This window comes from Cydia amplana, chromosome 2 (assembly GCF_948474715.1).
Source record: "Cydia amplana chromosome 2, ilCydAmpl1.1, whole genome shotgun sequence".
Taxonomy (NCBI): domain Eukaryota; kingdom Metazoa; phylum Arthropoda; class Insecta; order Lepidoptera; family Tortricidae; genus Cydia; species Cydia amplana.
This window is the reverse complement of record NC_086070.1, coordinates 7,719,634-7,742,808: the sequence shown is the minus strand read 5'-3', so window position 1 is coordinate 7,742,808 and position 23,175 is coordinate 7,719,634. Positions and strand designations below refer to the sequence as shown.

Genomic DNA, 23,175 nt, shown 5'->3' with positions numbered 1-23,175 from the left:
TTTAATGATGTACAAATTCTTATAGCTCAAATATTTCCGAAATTCCGATATCAGTGTAACCAGTACAACCTATCAAGTTGGATCTATTGGTATCTTTGATTACATCGAATAAAGCCCAAGCACTGGAAACTAGAACATGTATGTAAAACTTTAACACTTTAACTACCGTCATGTCTTGGCGGTTAATGAAGCAGTTGTAATTAAATATTGGCTCTCACAGTCCCAAGGTTGACTGTGACGTTGCAATGTCAGTGTAATCTACGTTGATTGTTTAATATTTTTGTATGAATTCATTGATTTGCAATTGAATTGTTAACTAGATACAGATAATTATGTAATTTAGATAAAAATTTAATTTTACAAACAGCAATATTGAAAAAAGAAATAGATGAGAAGCTTCTTTGAAAAGTATCAGGAATGTTCTGTTGTTGTTAATTAATGTTTGTAGGGTGTTAAATAATATAGGTGCATGTATACTCGACATACTCCATAACTCCATAGCTGGTAGGTAGTGAAAGTATCGTGTTTAGGGTCGAACGATTTGTTTTGACGAGTGCAATAAGTACCTACTTAGACACGTAAAGTACATTCGGCAAAAAGTGTGTCACAATTATTATCCAAAATTTCATTCATGACAGAAACTTATTATTTTGCAAAATATAGACCTTTATTTTATAATATCACTGCTTTTTTTGCTATGGGTACTGATATGCTACAATAAATTATTGCAACCTTTGTTTTATTATACGATCATGCATTACAAATATTACAATCAAAACGTAGACCGCAACACAAATAAAATAGAGGGCTGTGGCCGTTTGGCGGTCTACAAATTATCTTTTGGAGGGCAGTAACCAACTGAACTTTGAAATCGTGTGGCAGGGGCAGCTATACCTACGGCTGTCATGACGTTGGAGCATGAAAGGACCTATAAGTAATTTTATTACGTGGGCAGATACGTGAATAACCTTATTGTAAAGGGTAAATTGTTCTTATCACTTAGATTAACGACAATTAAGCGGAGTAGAGGTTTTTTGTTTTATGGAAATGACATAGGTACTTATACTATTCGCTGATGAGATTACTAATGAATTAACTTCACTAGAGGGTATATCCCCAGCGCCTGCTCCTCTCAGGTTTTTGTATAGATTTTCATTATTTTATTTTTAAATAGATCGGACCATCAGACGTAAATTCTTAAAATATTCTTACTATATAGGTTCCCATTTAGTGATCTCTCTCCCAGTCTGATTTGGATTTTCATAATTATAGGTATTTCTTGATTAAATAATTATGCTGGCGAAATCAGATCTACAGCTACTCGTCTCATTATCTAGATTCTGGAATATACTTACCTATGTTTATAATATTTCGTCAGGTGACAAGCAAAAGTCACTAAGTACCACCACAAGTTCATAGCCATAGTGAACCATATTAGTACGAAAAGAAGGTTGATTTTCGTTTAAATATTTTATAGTAATTAGTGACTTTTGCTTGTCACCTGACGATTTATTGGCAATTTCTTGCAATTTTATAATTTAACAAGTTTCCTCCGTCTCGTTCTACCCTATGCCTGAATAAAATAAAATAAAAACAATTGAAACTGCCGTCAGTTTATTAAAAATGTAGAGCAGTTTTTCTCGACCAGCACTGCGACATGCTGTAGTAGGCTTCATGACCCATTAAAATAAAAAATAAAATAAATATTGGGGGACATCTTACACAGATCAACCTAGCCCCAAACTAAGCAAAGCTTGTACTATGGGTGCTAGGCGACGATATACATACGTATATAGTGTAAGGGTAAAAACACCAGAGCACCATTTATAACAATATTTATTAGGGAATCACAATAATAATCAGAGTTATGGACTTAGGTAATACGCGACGCCGTCTAGGCGCAAAAACCGATCTCTAGATGACAGACGTCATCATGCTGCTCCCAGTGTTGCCGGTTCTCGTAGTGATGTCAAGACCGCTGTTTGACGATGCCGCCTTTTAGCTCGGCCATCGCCTGACCCGACCAGCGCCCCGCAGGTCACTGTCATCAGTGCAGCCACTGAAGTCTGCCACAGCCAACGCAGTCGCAGCAAGCTGGGTCTTCACCAGGTGGATGTAGCCTCCACCAGTTCAATATTCTGCGAATTGAACAAGCACCTTTTACGCTCAGCCGATATACAAGCCTTGGTCCTTTTGAATAATTCGACTCGAGTTCCGTTGAAACGGTCTATTTCGTTATTGTCAACTTACACCAAGATATTTAGTTCTATTTCAGTCGAATTGGAGTAAGGGCTTAAGCCGACTGAACCAAATGTAAGAAAGCATGACCAGGCTAGGTACCAAATAATCCGTGGTATGAGAGGTGTTAGGATATGCAAGTCTGCTCAGCACTTGCTTGAAATACACAAAAGGCTTAATTCACGTGCATATGACACCAAGAGGATATAAATACCAATTAATTAATTATGCAAAATAATAAAATATTGCGATGAGCGTGACATCTAGCGGCAGGTAGATAAACCACCCCCTTTTTTTGTAACACCATCTAACATTAATTATTTTCTTGTGAATAACGTCATATAACTTTGAAGGATTTATTAGATTTTGATAAATTTCTAGCATGTATACCCATGCAGCTAACCCAAACCTTCCATTGAGCGGTGCGTTCATACTGACCGCTTAACGTAACAATGACTATTTGTGTCGTTTTAAAAGCAAAGACTTGGAACAAACTCACAATTGGCTTCTCCGTTGTAGGATGTAAGACTCCCTCGCATGCACGCACAAAAATGCGTACAACTCGTGAGAGGCTAACATGGGACACGTCTCATGCATGTGCGGAGCTGCCTAGGCTAGGACACCACTGCCCTTGTAGGCGCAACGACCGTAGAAGTCGGCCCTTCACGATAAGGTTGTCACGGAGCCCGGTGCACGCACTCGCTCCAACTGGGTATTTCGAACAGGCACTCCCTCCAACTCTACTGGATCCGGTACTTCGCCAGCGATCCCTAGAAGGTATAAGTGCAAGCAACCCTTTCAAGGTAACCTTGAGATCATCAGTCTTAAGGTCATTAAAATATCCTTTTGTAAACAAGGTCTCAAGCCAACCTCTCAAGGTCAACAACAAATAGTACGATACGATATAGATAAAACATTCATCGGTAGTAGAAATAATGGTCCTCTTAAGGATAATATCATATCACATGCAATGGTCCGCCTCTTAAAGCCTGCACTGCAGATACCAGGAACATACTAGCCTGTTAAAGATAGTCTTGTATCACATGCAATGGTCCGCCTCTTAAGGCCTGCACTGCAGATATACCAGTAACAAAATTAGCCTATTAAGGATAATCTAAGCTCACATGCAACGGTCCGCCTTTTAAGGCCTGCATTGCAGCAAATACCAGTAACAACCATCCTCTTAAGGATAGTCTTATATCACATGCAATGGTCCACCTCTTAAGGCCTACACTGCAAATACCAGTAACAACCATCCTCTTAAGGAAAGTCTTATATCACATGCAATGGTCCGCCTCTTAAGGCCTACACTGCAAACACCAGTAACAACCATCCTCTTAAAGATAGTCTTATATGACATGCAATGGTCCGCCTCTTAAAGCCTACACTGCAAATACCAGTAAACAACCATCCTCTTAAGGAATGCAATGGTCCGCCTCTTAAAGCCTACACTGCAAATACCAGTAAACAACCATCCTCTTAAGGATAGTCTTATATCACATGCAATGGTCCGCTTCTTAAAGCCTACACTGCAAATACCAGTAAACAACCATCCTCTTAAGGATAGTCTTATATCACATGCAATGGTCCGCCTCTTAAAGCCTACACTGCAAATACCAGTAACAACCATCCTCTTAAGGAAAGTCTTATATCACATGCAATGGTCCGCCTCTTAAGGCCTACACTGCAAATACCTGTAACAACCATCCTCTGAAGGATAGTCTTATATCACATGCAATGGTCCGCTTCTTAAAGCCTACACTGCAAATATCAGCAACAACCACCCTCTCAAGGATAGTGACAAGCAACAGGCCGCTCCTTAAAGCCTCTGTTGCGATTACCGGCGCCAGGAAGTAGCCTATTAAGGATAGCATCCCTTGCCAAGACTAAAGTAACAGCCCTTCTTAAAGAGCACATAATAATTAAAGCTCTATAGCAGACATTGAAGAGAGTAAGTAATATAAATAAAATAATCACTCAGTTCTCAATCCGAGTGTCTAATAAAATTAATCAAGCACAATGTGTTTATTTTAGTCGCCAAACCTGTTAACAAAACACATAAGTATGACAACAGTACCCCCAGTTCTAAATCTGGGATAAAACAAAATCACAACTCGATTCCAAACTCGAGAGTAAGTAATATAAATAAAATAATCACTCAGTTCTCAATCCGAGTGTCTAATAAAATTAATCAAGCACAATGTGTTTATTTTAGTCGGCAAACCTGTTAACAAAACACATAAGTATGACAACAGTACCCCCAGTTCTAAATCTGGGATAAAACAAAATCACAACTCGATTCCAAACTCGAGAGTAAGTAATATAAATAAAATAATCACTCAGTTCTCAATCCGAGTGTCTAATAAAATTAATCAAGCACAATGTGTTTATTTTAGTCGGCAAACCTGTTAACAAAACACATAAGTATGACAACAGTAACCCAGTTCTAAATCTGGGATAAAACAAAATCACAACTCGATTCCGAACTCGAGAGTAAGTAATATAAATAAAATAATCACTCAGTTCTCAATCCGAGTGTCTCATAAAATTATATCTCAGTTCCTAATCTGAGAATATACTCGTAGTCAGTTCTTAATCTGAAAACAGTACCTGAAATAACAGCATTTGCCCTTAACATGGGAAATATAAAATAATAAGCAGTTGCTACTATGCAACCAATTGTAAATGATCATGTGCAACTTGGCTTGCCTCTTCCGTGCCCCTAAATAAAGGCAACACTCTTACTATACCACATTGAACTACAGTAGAGTCTGAACAGAAGTTCATGTTATCGAGGTTCCTCTCTTACCCAGGTTCGCCTTATCGAGGTTTCACAAATTGTATTTTTCAACCATCATGAAGTGTATATTGATAATGACCAATCAGTCAAATCATGGCACATATGCTTAAACCATAAAGCTTCCAATCCCAAGACACACATGGTTGATTTTCTCCAGCTGTGCATGTGCATTTTATGTGTAGATAACTCAACACATCATCATCCAGGTTAACTTATACCTGCACAAAACTAAATAATTTTGTTAAATGCCATGCAAGCACACATTGTAAGATAAATGAGTTCATAACATAATAAACCACAATTTATGCATTTTTCAAAACAATGAAATACATACTTAGTGAACCCACAAAATTTGTGAAACATATTATTATTTATAACTTCTGATTTATGAAACCCAGAAGTAATAAAAGTGTACTGTTTATTAATGCAAACGGTACCATAACACACTACAAGTTCAGACGAAAACCGTCAATAACTTCAAACAGTAGCTCATGACACGATATTCTTCGGTCAATGTTCATTAGCAGTGAATGGGTTAAAATAGTTATTTGGAAAGCTTTAACCAAGCTATTTACCTTCGTTTAATATTCACCCATAAAACACTTATCGGACTGGAACGTTTAGAGTCCAGTCGCACTTGTATGTAAAAGACATGTATCATGTAGACCGTCAATATCCATATTGACTCCTGAAAGTATTTACCTCGCTTACCATTAGCAACAACCTGCTTTACCAGTGTCATACTCAGCTCAGTAAATATCTTGTTCAATATGTCCATCTCTTTGACAAGATTTTAACCTTGGAAATTCATCAAACTTCATCAGTAATAAAGTTTTGTTATAATGAAATGCATCTGAAACATACTGTTAGAACACAAATGATTATCATTGTCAATAACTCAAACACTTGACAATGTCATGCCAATAAAACTTTCATTAGTTTGGTAAGTCTGTTTAAATATATGTCTTTGGTTCATTTTATAACATGACATTTTGTGAAAAATATTTGCAATGCAAACTTAAACCAACATCCCAATGAACAAAACAACAACCACAACATACTATAAGCTGTATGCAATTAATTTGTATAAACATTCATAAGATTTTTCATACATAGAACCAATCAATAATATGTACAGACAGAAATTTTCTCAACATCTCAAATGATTTACTGCCTTATTTATCAGTATGTCTGCAGCTTAGTGTTAATTGCAAAGATGCAGGAGGTTATATGTGAAATGAACTGGCTTTTAAAATATTCAGTCCGAGGAGGCTCCGGAAACATGGAGCGACTACTTGTGTCACAGACAATACTAACCAGCTACAAATAACTGTCACCTTTCACTTGTTCACAAAGCGCACTTTACTAACCACACACAGTCAATGTAACACATACTGACCGTTAGTATACATGTACAACATGAACAAACATTTTATTTCTAAATAAATACCTCATTTTCCATGACTTCGGAGAATAGCCACTTATCAACATATTTTCTCCATATATGAATTATGAGCACTAGGACATAATATACCTGGCATCCATAACCAATTAACTTTGAAATATTACCCATGTCCATTAGGGTTCATTATAGAGGCCCGACCCGATAGCCACTCTAGTGTCTTCAATGACGGTATGGTCGTTCAATTCAAGAATCATTGCTGTCAAATATCTGGAAATTACACAAACCAAAAACACACCAACAAAGCATTATGTCAGTTGCAATAAGCATGTGTAATATCATACACACACACATATGAAACAACAAGTAATTTCTCCTTATTGTTGTTGTAACCAATATTCCAGTGTTTTTGAAAACTTGTAATCTATTTTAATTTGACTGAAAGGATAAAGTATTAAATAGCACTCATTGTTAATCATGAAAGCATAATACCACCATTCATATAGCATCAATCAAGGCTAAATTTACATTACCAAACTTGTTTTATATGCTTTTTACTTGAATGCAAATCTCACCACGACACAAACTTTAGAAAATGTTCATAGCATTTTGTTAATATGTCATGTAGACATACTTAATCACATTATGTTATGTATCTGAAAGCACATAGATTACAAAAATAACACAACATATAAGTGAGGCAGTGAATATTTACCACTATGGCCCCGAAGCACTGTTAGGTGTTGGATCAACAGACTTCTTACCTGAGTTAACTTTTACCTGAGTTACTCTGTAATCTTAAGGATTTATTTCATTCATACCAATATCAAAATTCAATTGTACCTAATGGTATCTGTCAGCTTATATCTTGTGATCTTCTGCTGTGAATATTGTAATACATACATGCCAGCAGCTTTATTACACTGTCAATGTTTTATTTTTGACAGTCATGATCATTGATGTACATAAACTGAAATAGGTATCTGAAATCAAACACAAAACACACAAAACACACGGCAAAGGTACGATACCTACGCCAGCCAATAGCCGGCACAGGTTAGTTTTGTAGGCTATTCTTGTAGGTATGATTTTGACACCAATCTTGGACTTTGTATATTTAAGTCCCTAACTGATGAGTGGTGTTGGTGCATTTACTCATTACAATCAGATTAACGATCAGAACAATGAAACAAGGAAGGACTACGCGCGGTAAATTTCGTAATGTCAATTTCGACAAATTATATCGTAGTAGGCGGGAATCCACTATCGCACTTCTGAAGCTGTAAGGGTAAAAACACCAGAGCACCATTTATAACAATATTTATTAGGGAATCACAATAATAATCAGAGTTATGGACTTAGGTAATACGCGACGCCGTCTAGGCGCAAAAACCGATCTCTAGATGACAGACGTCATCATGCTGCTCCCAGTGTTGCCGGTTCTCGTAGTGATGTCAAGACCGCTGTTTGACGATGCCGCCTTTTAATAGATAAATACATACTTATATACATAGAAAACATCCATGACTCCGGAACAAATATTAGTGTTTATCACACAAATAAATGCCCTTACCGGGATTCGAACCCAGGACCATCGGCTTAGCAGGCATTGATTGAAACACACCGATGTAGGGATTACAAGTTTTTATTATTTATTTGCTTCCGGAATACTGAGTCGTGCTTTCAGCAAAGCGCCTAATTAAATAGATTATTCGCATTCAATATAACATTGAACGGTTTGCGATTAATCATTACCGATATGAACCAATGTAGCCAGGATGCGGATCTCGCTGAGCCAGTCACTTCTCCAAGGCTTTACCTACCCGCGTACGACACACGATCCTGCCTTTCTAAATACCTACTCATTATTTTGTAGCTGCTTGCTGTGACGACAGCATTCGCATTTCATGATTCATGACCATGATTTAGTTTAATTATTTTCTTGAACGTTATGAAAGTTAAAGTAATTTTCCTTAAAATAGGTACTTACATATTTTCTTGATCCCTACTAATATTGTAAATACGAAAGTAACTCTGTATGCCTGTTACATCTTCACGCATAAACCGCTGAACTCTGATTAGTCCCAGGAAAATACTTAACTACAGAGTATAGTTTTTATCACGCAAATCAATCCTTAAGAGATTGAAAAGAGGGTGGAATTTCTTATGGCAGTGGGATATGGAAGTAGTAATTTTATGCAGATCACTAAAACGGGTTATTCCCACTAGTTACCACCAAGTTCTTACCAGTGGTAACTATTGGGATTTTTTTTCCCACCTTTTACCACTGGTAATTACTGATTGATTTGACAATTTAGGATCTAGTGTATGTGTCTCATTATCAGGTCACAGGTGTAGACTGTAGACGGTGAAAGGGGTGCAGGGAAGAAGAGTAGCAGGAGAAAAACAAGTAAGTATGATAAATGAAAAATAGGTATAGCGGCCGCGAGGGACAGCGTCTGTGTGTGACAGTGGTCAGTTAGCAACTGAATTGGGTTCGATACAGGTACGTATGCATCTATGCATCTAGGTATGTATATATATAGTATAGCATGTCGCTCGCGCTCACCATTCAATGCGTAAGTATAGATTTATTTAATAAGAAGTATATCATCATACATAGTAGGTAAGTAAAAAAGGTATATATAGATATAAGCATAGGTAAGTATTAGTTTTAAGTTTCTTTTTCAGGTTCTGTCGTCTACAATCTCCCGCCCAGTACTGCTTCGGCAGTACTCACACTGGTAGGCGGACTATGCGAGCTGCTGGTCTCACTAACACTCGGGATTTTGTTTTTACATCTCCGATTAGCATTCACAAACCTCCAGTATGCAACAGCTGCGAAGGCGGTCGTCGCTGTATCACAAAACATATGAAGTTCCAGAATGCTAGTTGTCTCTTTCGCACTCGTTATGAAATTTGCAGACGTAGTAAAATACCATCTTGGTATGTTGAGGTGAACAAAACTCTTTAGGTCAGTGATCCAGTGTTTAAATTCAATAAAGATGGACTTTAGTAATCTTTTTCCTTTTATTATTACAGGTGCCAATACACCAAATATATCATAAATTGACGTGATGCGTAAAATTTCTCGTTTTGTCGACGTTTTCTTGAATTCCAGGATGTCTTCGGGTATGTTATTAAGAGACACATCGACTGCCAAAGTATCTTGCGACGGATCCCATAATAATCCCAAAGTTCGTTGAGTTTTATTTTCCCCATCTACCAGCAAACTTTCTCCGTTAGTACTTAATTGATCTTTAGGTAAGTGTGACAAAACATTTTTGTTGTTACTTGTCCAGCCACGTATCTCAAATCCTCCGAATTTATGCACCGTATGCATCATCAATAATATTTATCGCTTCACTTTCTATGGGCAGCGAGTCTATGAAATCGTCTACGTAATGACTATGCATAATAGCTCGGACGGCGTTAGGCTTAGTTTCGATGAATTGTTGAGCATTCTTATCTCTTATAAATTGTGCAATAAATGGGCTGCAATTTCCTCCAAATAAAAGTGACGTCATAACATATTGTTTTATTGGTTGATCTTGACTGTCGCGCCATAAAAATCTCAAGGCGTGTTGATCTTCTTCTCTTATTTTAATTCTTAGAAACATGTCACGAATGTCACCCGTTATTCCTATGGGGTTTTCTCTGAATCGTAACATAATCCCATAAAGCGAGTTTAATAAATCAGGACCTTGAAGCAAATAATCATTTAGGCATTTTCCATGAGAAATACTAGCACAGTCAAAAACTAATCTCAGTTTCTTCTTTCTCGGATTATCTACTCCAAAGTGGGAAATTACCCAAATTCTATTTCCACTTTCTTCCGGTTTTACTTCTGTTTTCCGGGGAAGTCCCACTTCCCATCTGGCATTCTTTAACTTCGCCGTGTTATTTAAAATAGAAATTGCATGTTGTTCTTCTTTATTTTCCCTCTTCTTTGAAGTTACTCCGGCACTTTCTAAGTTAAAATAATGTCTCGCTGTTTCGTGTAATAACACATCTGCGTTGTAATTATCAGCGGGCTCACTGGCATCAATAAATAAAACTGCAGATTCATCAAAACAAGTTTGCTCGGCCGGTGGCAACACGGCTGATGCACATGTACTTGCAGGGGCGGCGTGCGCGCCGGCGCCGGGCAGGCCGCTGTTATCGTAGGTAAGGCGGCCGGCTTCATTGACAACAGGTGATGCGCCTAACTTGCCAGGAGCGAGCGAGAGAGAACGATGCGCGCGCGCGGGAGAGCGAGACACGAGAAGGATGTCGCTTGCAGTGCGCTGCTTTGACGAGGCTTGATTTATAGGGCCGTGCACACACCATCCCAAAACAGTCAACGTAGCACAAGGTTCGTTCCGTTCACGCGAAATTATTTTTAGAGGCTTAATTAGGTGATAATAATCTTGTCCGATCAATAGTTCCGGTTTCACATCCGTATTTTGATAATAGTAGTTATTTAATTTACTTAAGTGTTCGTAGTTTTTAATGTTTATTTTAGATAACTTTTGCACCGGTATATTCAGTTCCGACATTTTTCGAGCACGTAATTCAAAACATTCATTGGCCACGTTTGATATTTTTAAGTCCACTAGTTCCGATTTGCACAAGATTTCTCCAGAGTTCCAGGCACCACGTAAATGCAAAGTTTGAGTTTTTCCAGTCAACCCCACTCGATTTACCACGTTTTCCGAAATCAATGAAATTGCCGACCCGTCGTCTAAAAAGGCGTGCGTTGTGATCACACCCTTAGGACCGTGAACATTGACACGAACAACTTTTAAAAATACTTTGTTGTTATTATCACTAACGTTCGCCACAATACTGTTCTCAGACGCGGTTTCACTTTCGGGCTGTGAGGATTGTGAGTCTTCCTCAGGCTCCACCTCCTTATCTTCAGCGATAACATCCACGGCGTTAACTTGCTTCGGGGCTTGTTTGTTGATAGGGTAATGAAGTAGTGCATGGTGTGGCTGTGCGCAGCCGTCCTTGTCGCACATCGGCGCTTGGCAGGTGTCCTTATCATGATCAGCTGATAAGCATTTAAAGCAAATCCCGTTATTTCTTACAAAGTTCCATCGCTCTTTGCGTAACGACTTTTTAAATAGCCTACAATTAATTAGGCTGTGAGGGGATAACTTGCAAAACTTGCATTTTTCTGTTTGTTGACTTGTCGTACAAACTGCATGTTGTTTAAATCCACTTTTATCAGCACTGTAATTTATTTGCTTCATGTTTAGTAAACTGATACCAGATTCAGTAATTTTTGTAGCTTCTTCTGAGAGGAACTGTGATAATAATTCCAACTTGTTCAGCTTGATGTCGCCTTTAATTTCTTTTTGTTTATAATAATAATCAGACCACTTAGTGAGTAAGGCAGTCGGTAACTTTGATAAGACGATTGTACAAATACTCACGCCTTTTAGGTACTCATCTCGGTTGAGCGTTTTCACTGCTGCCATGAAGTTTTTAATTTTTATTGAGAATTTCACGAGGTCCCCAATATAATCTTGAGGTAATGCAGGTATCTTCTTGATATCATTCATGATTTTATTTATAATTAATTCTGGGTTTCCAAATTGCAGTTGGAGGGTTGCTATGATGGTGTCGGGCGACGAACCGCTGGTAAGTAATGCGGCTACTGCTTCTCGTGCCGCGCCGACGAGGCATTTCCTCAAACGCCACATGTTTTCTTTAGTGCTGTAATTGCAGAGTTCCGTAGATTCATCAAAGGATTGTTTGAAGTTTAGCCACTCCATAGCATCACCGGAGAAGGTAGGTAGTTCTCGCGGTGTACTCAAACGACTAATTAAATTATTGTTTTGTTTGCAGGTGGAAGCTGTGAGATCCTTGAGGGCCTGTGCCAGCATAGACACGGTGGCTTCTGGGTCGTTGGCGGCAGGCGCCGGCGGGCGGCTAGTGACGTCACCCTCCTCGCGAGCCTGTTGAAGCACTTGTTGACCTTGGTCGATCCACTTCACAATTTCACTTCCATTACTCTTCTTTTCACTTGACTTCGACGACGATATGTGACTGTATTTTTCTTCCAAGGCTGCTAGATCTGCCGCTAGTTTCTTTTGAACCAATTCCGACTGTATGCGAGCTAACTCTTCAGCAGCTTTTATTTTTAAATTTTTGCGTTCATCCAATAATGTACTCTTAAACGACGGAGAATTCTTCGACTTCGAGCGATTGCTACAGCGTGAACCGGATGGGTGTTGGGGCTCTTTATCAGCCGGGTTCAAAAACATTTTTGAAGTACCCTCTCCTGGATCGGGTGCTACGTAAGTCTTGTCGAATTCCTTAACGTTTTTCTTTGAGTTTTCATCGGTAGACTCCTTAGTGAGTTGCTTCACATCACTTTCCTCCTTCTCCGCCCGTTTCATATCAAGTTCCTGCTTTTCACGTTCTTTTTTTACATTTCTGCGGGTGTTCACCATCTTGCGCGGCGGTCAGGTAATTTCCAGATCCGGCTCGAAGGACCACTTTGTAGACTGTAGACGGTGAAAGGGGTGCAGGGAAGAAGAGTAGCAGGAGAAAAACAAGTAAGTATGATAAATGAAAAATAGGTATAGCGGCCGCGAGGGACAGCGTCTGTGTGTGACAGTGGTCAGTTAGCAACTGAATTGGGTTCGATACAGGTACGTATGCATATAGATGCATACGTACCTGTATCGAACCCAATTCAGTTCTAGCATCTAGGTATGTATATATATAGTATAGCATGTCGCTCGCGCTCACCATTCAATGCGTAAGTATAGATTTATTTAATAAGAAGTATATCATCATACATAGTAGGTAAGTAAAAAAGGTATATATAGATATAAGCATAGGTAAGTATTAGTTTTAAGTTTCTTTTTCAGGTTCTGTCGTCTACAACAGGCATATTTTAAATATTAATACAGAAAGTAATTTTTGAATAGGTTAATATACTCAAAATTATAGATAAATGTTCAGCTATTGCAAGACATACATTTTTAAGCAAGCTGTTCTCTTCTCTAAGCTATAATTACCTATCGAAATAATACATTTGATTCATAATGATCTTTCGTCTACCGACATTTTATCATCAGGCTCTGATAAACTACCTACTCCTTACAACCAATTTGCATCGTACAATAATGCTATAAAACGCAGCGCAGTGCTCCTGCAATCTATTTATAACGGTAAGATACCTACTGTCCGTGGTTGTGACACTTTTGCAGTGAAAGTTGTGAAGTTAACGAATCTACCCATACTTATAAACTGTATTTATGGTGGTCCAAGCGTAGCTGAATCAAGTACCATTCAATTTCATAACTGTTGTTTAACGAACATTTAAGATTTATCTCGCGTCTTCACCCACGAATTAAGAGATGGAATTTAGAACATGAAAGTAAAATGTGTTGCGATGTTATTGAACCGATTAAATTTAATATTACTTAACTGGGACCTCGACGGTTGAGTATAGAATGCCGAAGATCATGATTGATGTTCTAATAGTTTGATTTTATTAACTAAGTATTATGAAACCGATGAGACGAGCATTCACCGAGAGCAACTAAAGTAGAACGAAACAGGTGTTACCCCAGCCAAAAACGAGTGAGATGTTTAATAATATGATACTGTATTGTAATTATAATTATGTCAGTGGTATGCATTGATATATGTATATCGTACTTGAGCGAGCATTACGCAATATTTATGGAAGTGCATACCTTTTTTTTTTGACGGAGTGGGAATGCATTTACGCACGGGCTATTTATGATATTCTTGTGAATATTAAAGTTTGGTAGGTACGGCGACTGAGCTTTTGTTTGCTCAACTTTACAGGGGACTGCAGTTTTCCCCAGATATTCTTGGAATTGCCAGTTTACTGGCAGGGTGTCCCAAGAAGTAGTGATATACTGAAGCTGGGAGGTAGAGGACCTAGAGGGCTATCTGAATCACCCCCATGTATGTTCCGCGATTTTTCGTATTTTCGGAGTTATGATATTTTTAATTTTTCACCTATCGCCGAGTACGATGAGATTTTTATTTATGGTGACGTGAATTATTAATATCTAATTAATGTAATTTTATCTTTCTTGGCATTAATTTTTTTTTAATTCCATTCAAAGATCTAACGATAGTAAATGTTACCATACTGAATTGGCCTATCTATCAGCTTAGCACACAAAAAAAATCAAGCATCTACCGCAATAATTCACGTCACCATAAATAAAAATCTCATCGTACTCGGCGATAGGTGAAAATTTAAAAAAAAATCATAACTCAGAAAATACGAAAAGTCGCGGAACATACATGGGGGTGATTCTGATAGCCCTCTAGGTCCTCTACCTCCCAGCTTCAGTATATCACTACTTCTTGGGACACCCTGTATATATATATATAAGTAGGTTCAGTGATTGTGATTGTTAATTATTATGATTTATATGTGTATATGTCCCTTATATTCGTGATGAAAACAGATATGATCTAAGTACCTACTTGAGCACTCGTTTATTGCGAAGTCCAAGGCAACCGCATGCTGGAGCGGTATCATTAACTTTGTTAAGGTCATTCTTTAAACAATATGGGTTCGTTAATTGAATTTTATCAAATGATGACTATTTATATTCATAATTATGTAACATTTAGATAATTAGAGATTATTGCCTATTACCTAATTGTATGCTATCTTGCTTTGCTGTGTGCACCAACTACATAGGTAGTACTTATTCATTTTATGTCATTTATCATACTTTCGCAAATGTAATGGATATTGAACCCTAATTTAAAGTAATAGAATATTAGGTACACGGATCCGCATTCCAGCTAGGATTTGCAATTCGGATCCTAAGTGTCGCAGTTATCCGGATCCGACGGATCTTATCCAGTTAATTACATAGGCACAATTTCGATCTAGACTTTAAACTGTGGTCCCGGCATATGAGATTTAAATTCTAATATACGAAGTATTTTGTTTATAAGATAACTCACATGTAGGTATAAACTTAAAGTTGTCTGAAATAAATGAATTTATCTTTTGTTTCAGTTATACCATCTATAGTTACATCAATTACGGTGTCATCAAATGGAAACAGTCCGGAAGTCAAAATGTTTGGCGGAATGATGGTCGACATGCAAAAAGGCTTTGTACCAATGACGCCTCGCTCAGAAATGACCCCAGCGGCAACCACTAATTACGCTAAAAGTAGAAAAATCAATCAAATTAATTCTACAAAGCTTTCCATAAACGAGAGGTACAGGAGATTGATACCTTACATGACTTTCTACTATGCTAATGATTTAGTTACACCTACCCCAGAAACATACAAAAACGTCGAAGTCGAAAAAGCTCAGATAATTGAGGGTGGTACCGTTGGTCAATTGCCGGATCGTCAGCCTAAGAAAATAGTTTATTCAACCTATAGAAACATACCTAGATACCAGGGCAACAGGCTTACCCATTACAATATAGCGTCAGCAAATCCGACTAAAATTTACAATGAAGTAACTTACAACCAGGCACCGAAAGTATCAAATTACAATCCATTTATATCTGATCATAGTCATTTAGAAAATCAGGACTTTGGAAGATTAACTCAGAAACCCAACTTCAAAGCAATAAATATTCCTACCACTCACAAACCGTATTTAAATCTACAGCAGAGTGACGATCCCGTTAACATACAGTATTATTTTTCGGATAAAAACCACGCGCCTAAGTACAAATTAGTGCCTTACGACCAAACTCCTCCAGTAACAGTATTGCCGCACAATGATCAGGTTTATGACGCTCCTAAAAGACCAATCGCAGTGCCTGTGATGGTGTCCAAGGAACCAATTTACATAAAGCCTAGACCGAGACCGCAATATGTGTATGAAGACGTAGAAGTCCAGCAGCAAATCCCGAGGAAACAACCATCGATAGTCTCAGAGAATTATTACGAAAAGCGACCTAGCTTCGATATTTCAAAGCCTGATATCCTCGGCGGCTTTAAACCTATTGTCAGTTACACTCAGACTACGGAAGCTCCAGCTTATACGACTTTGGCTGAGCAACCACTGCCCCATTTTGAAAGTCAGAAACAGCATCCAGTTCAAGTAATTGAAACGACATCCGCCCTTCCTGAAGTTAACGATTACAGGCCGAACTACTACGAGTATATTGTTGAACAACCCACTTACAAACCTGTACATGTTAGCCCTGCTATTCCAGCAAGCACAATGACGATAGGAGATCTTTTGAACTCATTGCAATTGAATAAATCAATTCCCAAACCTATAACGAGAGAAAATGTCGCATCTTCAATAAGGACGTTACTGCAAGTGCTGAACGCATTAAAAGCGATGCCACAGCAGAATGAAGTAGAAGTGCCCGTTTTAAGTACGCCGAAGCCATTCGTGACAGTGAAACCGGTGATAAAAGTTACTCCAGCTCCCGTGGCAAGCGTAGAGGACCTCCATGAAGAGCAATATCTAGCGCCTGTTAACCAGCCCTCGCAACATATCGATAGTGACGGTAAGTATCTACTTCTATACATAAATATTTTACAAAATAATTATTTGTTTACTTAACGATACGCGTAAGCATAGCATAGCTTGAATTAAGAAGTTAAGACTCACACGAATCGGTCGCCAAATAACCGCTCGCATGCAATCGAAGTTACCCTCTCAATTTAAAACGACATGTATAAATAATATGAATAAGCTTTGCAGGAATATTTACGTAACATATATCTAGGCCTGGTACTAGATTTCTTTGCTAAAAATTGTTATACAAAGAAAATAGAGCGAGTAAAAGTTTTATAGGTATGCAAAACTTCTCGTTCTAATTTGTTTGAATTATTTATTGTAGAGACCTACAGATACCTACTTATAAAAAAACCGGCCAAGTGCGAGTCGGACTCGCGCACGGAGGGTTCCGCACCATCAACAAAAAATAGAGCAAAACAAGAAAAAAAACGGTCACCCATCCAAGTACTGACCCCGCCCGACGTTGCTTAACTTCGTTCAAAAATCACGTTTGTTGTATGGGAGCCCCACTTAAATCTTTATTTTATTCTGTTTTTAGTATTTGTTGTTATAGCGGCAACAGAAATACATCTGTGAAAATTTCAACTGCCTAGCTATCACGGTTCGTGAGATACAGCCTGGTGACAGACGGACAGACAGCGGAGTCTTAGTAATAGGGTCCCGTTTTTACCCTTTGGGTACGGAACCCTAATGACATGCTATTTTCAGATTATCGGGGAGAGGTGACGAGTTCCCAGTCGTTCCCGCTACGACCGCATTCGGACGACGAGGGCGGTACGCCAGGCCGGCCGGGAGTGGATTACCCCGTGCTTACCGTCATCCCCGCCACCGCCTTCAACTGCAAGACGCAGCGCTACAAAGGCTTCTTCGCGGACCCGGAAACTCGCTGCCAGGCAAGTTGGAACTTTTGTTTACCTGTACTGTAGTCAGTTAATAGAAGGCCAGAAATACCGGACCTCATAGATATGCACTACTCCGAGCTCACTGCCATTCCTGGCAACGTCTACGATTGCGAAATGCTGGTCCAAAAAGGCTTCTTCCGGACCCACAGGCCAGATAAATTTAAATTTAGTATTCCGTAATAGACTTTTCGACGTAATGGGCCGTAGTTTCATTGAGGACTTGGAGCTTTGCAGCCAGGTCAGTTTCAACTTGGCATCAGCGGTTCTTAAAATAAAATACATTTGACATGCTCGTCGGGTTAAATGTTGCGGATTTGATACAGCACCGCAAGATTAAAAAGCGATATCATATCGTTACACATGAAATGAGCCCTCACAATTTTGTTTATTACTCGCTCGTTTATTACTTCAAACTGCTGGAATTTATTTAGATTATATCACCGGAAAATTGGCCATTAAACTCAATGAAAAAGTAGATTGTCAGTGTTGAAAATTAAAACCACTATAAAGTGTAGATGCTCATTTGCTTCAAATTGCATAGGTATAGCTGGTTTGTTGATAATGTTGAATATTAATATAAGTTAGGTATATAAGATAGTAAAACCGTGACGGATGGAGATCGAGGGCCTTTGCCCATGCCCAGCAGTGGGACACCATATAAGCCTATAGTAGTAAAATAATTTTCTTGGGCTATACCTACGTTATATAATATTAGTAGTACCCACGCTGGCCCAATGCGGGTAGGGAACTTCAAATACCTTTGAATTTTTTCGCGGATTTATGCAGGTTGTTTCGTTTCACCGAAAAGGTAGGTAGTGGTGTATATCAAATGATATTCCGTAGGCACGTAATATCCGAAAAAAGGACGGCATAGGTACGAGCCAGGATTTGAACCCGCAACCTGCGGAGTATACTACTACGTAGTCGATTTATTTCCGCAAACACTCTAAACAACTAATTTAATCAGTACACAATGGCATCCGTGATCGCAACTGGACCTGCTAGCGGGTTGATCATGGAATCGCGAGTTCGAGTCTCGTCCGAAGCAGTTTATTTTCATATTTCCTCTTTTCCATATTACTTTTAGGTACTAGGTAGTACTCGTAGGTAGGTTCGCTTTTTAACGAGTGTTAACGATATGACCGCCTGTTGTTTACCTCTGCTTGTGTTTCCGTTTTCTTTTATTGAGGCGTGTAATAAAGAGTTCGTACTTGTATTGTACTGTAAGTCTGATTTACAACATGTGCTCGACTAAGCTGGATTTAATGTTATGTTTTTACACAAATACTTCCAGGTGTGGCACTATTGCGACCTGAACGGCGGGCAGGCGTCGTTCCTGTGCCCCAATGGCACGATCTTCTCTCAGGCCGCACTCACGTGCGACTGGTGGTTCAACGTGCGCTGCGCGTCCACGACGCAGCTCTACGTGCTCAACGAGAGCCTCTACAAATACATCCTGCCGCACTCGCCCAAGTTCCCCGAGGACTACAGCGGGCCCCTAGTCGACAAGTAAGATGTCACACCGTAGACTGCTTCTAAAGCCGCGCTCACCGTGCTGGTCGTTTAACGTGCGCTGAGCGCCCACAACGCGACGCTTGTAGAGACATTAAGTAGGTACACATGCCGCACTCACCCAAGATCTCTGAACACTACAGTGGACCACTAGTTAACAAGATTTTGCAATAAGAATTGTTGCGATATCATCGCATATGGAGTGGTAGTAGGTAGGTAGGTACCTAATTCCTTATAGTAGGTATATTGTATCTAATCTGGCCCACTTGCACCGTTCCACAAACTCGGGGTTAACCGGTTAAACCTGGAGTTACCATGGTTACCAGTACAATTTGACACTGGGTTAACGGTTTAACCGCTTAACCCCGGGTTACTGAGATGGTGCAAGTGGGTCTTACTAACCTAAACAACAATTCACCTGTAACTTTTCCTAAAACAGAATTGCACCCTTACTTTTGTATTTTTGACTCCAGAAATCATAATTCAACGGACTTACTGCAGTATACCTACCTACATTTTGCCTATGACACTAATATTTACACCCGATTTGAAAATAAGACTTACCTACAACGGGTTGTTCTTATTTCAGATACCTTACACTGAAGTTTAAAGAAATGGAAGAGCAGTTCAAGAAAAACAAAAACAAGAGCACAGCATCCGAGAAAATCGATTCCGACGAGAACGTGTCCACCGAGGAATCGAGCGAGAAAAGTTCAGACGAGAGCGAGGAGCAAACAGACAAGAGTGAAGTTAGCGTAAGCGAGCCAAGCGTCATCGTGGCCTCGCCGGGCAGCAGCGGCAATGTCCAGAGGCTAGAGGAATAGTGCTAACAGTAACCGACTCACTAAATTTTGCAGCATTTTTAGTATTTTTACCCAAGGTCCGTCAGAACAATGACCTTGCCTTGCGCCGAATATTAATAGACGCGATAGGTAGGCTAGGCGTCATAGACTGTGATAGAGCTAGACTCATCAGTTTTACTAATATCTATACGCGTATTGCGTAAATCATTTTAGCATTGTAGTCAAATATGCTTGAAGGTCAATAATTAGACATTATGATTTGCCATTTGACTAAGTTAATATTTATATTTGAATAAGTTTGCTGCGGTGACAATAATTTAAGGAATTAAACTTGCCATATTTTGCCATGTTTAATTCGGATATTCAGAGCTAAATGGCATTAGGAAATTGACTGTGTATGTGTTTTACTGTGTTGTGCGTGTATGTGAATGAGTAGTTATATTATAAATGTGGTAATTTTTGTATAGCTAGGTAAATATTTAATCGTATTTTATTTAGTTACTGATTATAATTAGCGCTATAGCCTGCCCTCAGAGGCGTATTTACAAATTTGGCGCCCCGGGCCATTTTGTTTTGCCGCCCCCCTTCATCAGTGACGATATAGTATTTTTTCTACTCCCGTACTTTTATTTGTCATTTAAAGGGTCGTGCACACACCTTTAAAACCCTACCTTATAGTTGTCAAGACAAGTCTATTCCCCAAAAAAGAATTTGTGCATACACGCAGTATCTTTTTGGCGATTTTACGATACTTTGTGTAATGACCACTTAAAAAATATTGAATGAAATACAGTGTTGCCAACCTTATTTTAAATGTCATCTCTGACAAATAAGTGAACCATAGACATGTTTTTTTTTTAATTTCATTCATTCATTCATTCTTTTCCCGCCCGTACCCTCCATCTTTGCTAAATACTTCTTGAATTAAAAATATTTGTTAAATTTACAATTTTATTTAAAAGTGCTTGGTCGTAGAAAAAGTATTGTATGCAACGTTGTTTAACTGTGGCGTCGCGTGAGTAACAATTTGAGGTGAAGCCGAAAATTGTTAATAAAGGCGCCACGAGTATTTTTTGACTCAGTTAAACAACGTTGCATACAATACTTTTTCTACGACCAAGCACTTAGTTTGAAATAAAATTGTAAATTTAACAAATATTTTTAATTCAAGAAATAGCAAAAATGGAGGGTACGGGCGGGAAAAGAATGAATGAATGAATTAAATAAAAAAAAAACATGTCTATGGTTCACTTATTTGTCAGAGATGACATTTAAAATAAGGTTGGCAACACTGTATTTCATTCAATATTTTTTAAGTGGTCATTACACGAAGTATCGTAAAATCGCCAAAAAGATACTGCGTGTATGCACTAATTCTTTTTTGGGGAATAGACTAAAGACTTGTCTTGATAACTATAATTTGAAAAATGTAGGCGCAAAGGGATATCGTCTCATAGAAAATTTGAATTTCGCGCCTTTTTTTACTGACAAGATTTGGTTGACCAGCTATATATGGTAGGGTTTTAAAGGTGTGTGCACGACCCTTTAAATAACAAATAAAAGTACGGGAGTAGAAAAAAGTATTTTACTTAAGAAAAAAAAACCTGCAACAAGTACCTTTGGGGTGTGAAATAAAAAAAAAAAGAAACATTTACCATTTACTCACATAGGCATTTATATTGTTTTCCTATGTACAAATTGGTTGACAAAATCATCAATGACGCTGTCGTAATTTAAACGTTTGTCAGCTCAGCTTCTATATTAAGACGAGCTAAGCTATTCAGGCGCTCTTCGCTGTCAAGTGGAACGTAGATAATTTTTAGGGTTCCGTAGCCAAATGGCAAAAAACGGAACCCTTATAGATTCGTCATGTCTGTCTGTCTGTCCGTCCGTATGTCACAGTCACTTTTCTCCGAAACTATAAGAACTATACTGTTGAAACTTGGTAAGTAGATGTATTCTGTGAACCGCATTAAGATTTTCACACAAAAATAGAAAAAAAACAATAAATTTTTGGGGTTCCCCATACTTAGAACTGAAACTCAAAATTTTTTTTTTTCATCAAACCCATACGTGTGGGGTATCTATGGATAGGTCTTCAAAAATGATATTGAGATTTCTAATATCATTTTTTTCTAAACTGAATAGTTTGCGCGAGAGACACTTCCAAAGTGGTAAAATGTGTGTCCCCCCCCCCTGTAACTTCTAAAATAACAGAATGATAAAACTAAAAAAAATATATGATGTACATTACCATGTAAACTTCCACCGAAAATTGGTTTGAATTGAACGAGATCTAGTAAGTAGTTTTTTTTTAATACGTCATAAATCGCCTAAATACGGAACCCTTCATGGGCGAGTCCGACTCGCACTTGGCCGCTTTTTTATTCTTTTGAGTGCAGAAAATGATCGTTCTGCACTGCAATTAGTTACTGCGGTGCAAAGAAAAATGCGCAATGCAATTTCTACATATCGGAATGCTTCTTTAAGGCCCTTATTTTTTATGAGTACCTAAGCTTAGTTGCCTTAAGCTTATTTTATTTTCGTAGGCGGTCAAAAAATGTTTTAATAAAACACATTCCTCTTGTAGGTCTACCGCGAGATCTAACGGGTATACTGTTTGAAGGTTTACGGCACTCCTAACTTCTGCCTCAGACATTGTCTAATTTACCTAAGAAGACAAAATTGGCCGTCACTACGTCGTATGACGTTTTGCGCTTCCTCAACTCGGCTAACAATTGATCACAAATTGGGAAAAAGGTACTTATTGAGTCGAAAGTGGTCACGTCCCTGTAGTAAGTAACACTTCTTCTTCGCGACTCTCGCCATCACGTTTTTTCCTCTTGATAACTCTTTTTTGGTTGTGCTTGTAGTCTTCGGTTGATTTCTTTTTACCTGCCTCTTCAAACTCGTCAAAACATTCTCTTTTAGTTTGAATAAATTTAATTAAGGAGTCATAAAGGTTAGAAACAACCTCCAGGTCTGAGTCAACTCCTTGCAGAACTTTTGAAGCTA

The 23,175-nt window shown here is 38.5% G+C and overlaps 1 protein-coding gene across 1 annotated transcript in view; it reads left to right on the top strand.

Annotated features, from left to right (window-relative positions):
- LOC134662067 (uncharacterized) overlaps nucleotides 1–20,676 on the top strand; it is a 40,009-nt gene extending 19,333 nt beyond the window's left edge. The window contains exons 2-5 of the mRNA XM_063518343.1: nucleotides 15,460–16,929; nucleotides 17,652–17,836; nucleotides 19,140–19,354; nucleotides 19,947–20,676. Of these exons, the coding sequence (XP_063374413.1) occupies nucleotides 15,460–16,929; nucleotides 17,652–17,836; nucleotides 19,140–19,354; nucleotides 19,947–20,181 (2,105 nt within the window). The 3' untranslated portion in view covers nucleotides 20,182–20,676. The remainder of the gene's footprint in view (nucleotides 1–15,459; nucleotides 16,930–17,651; nucleotides 17,837–19,139; nucleotides 19,355–19,946) is intronic.
- Nucleotides 20,677–23,175: the final 2,499 nt, after the last annotated feature.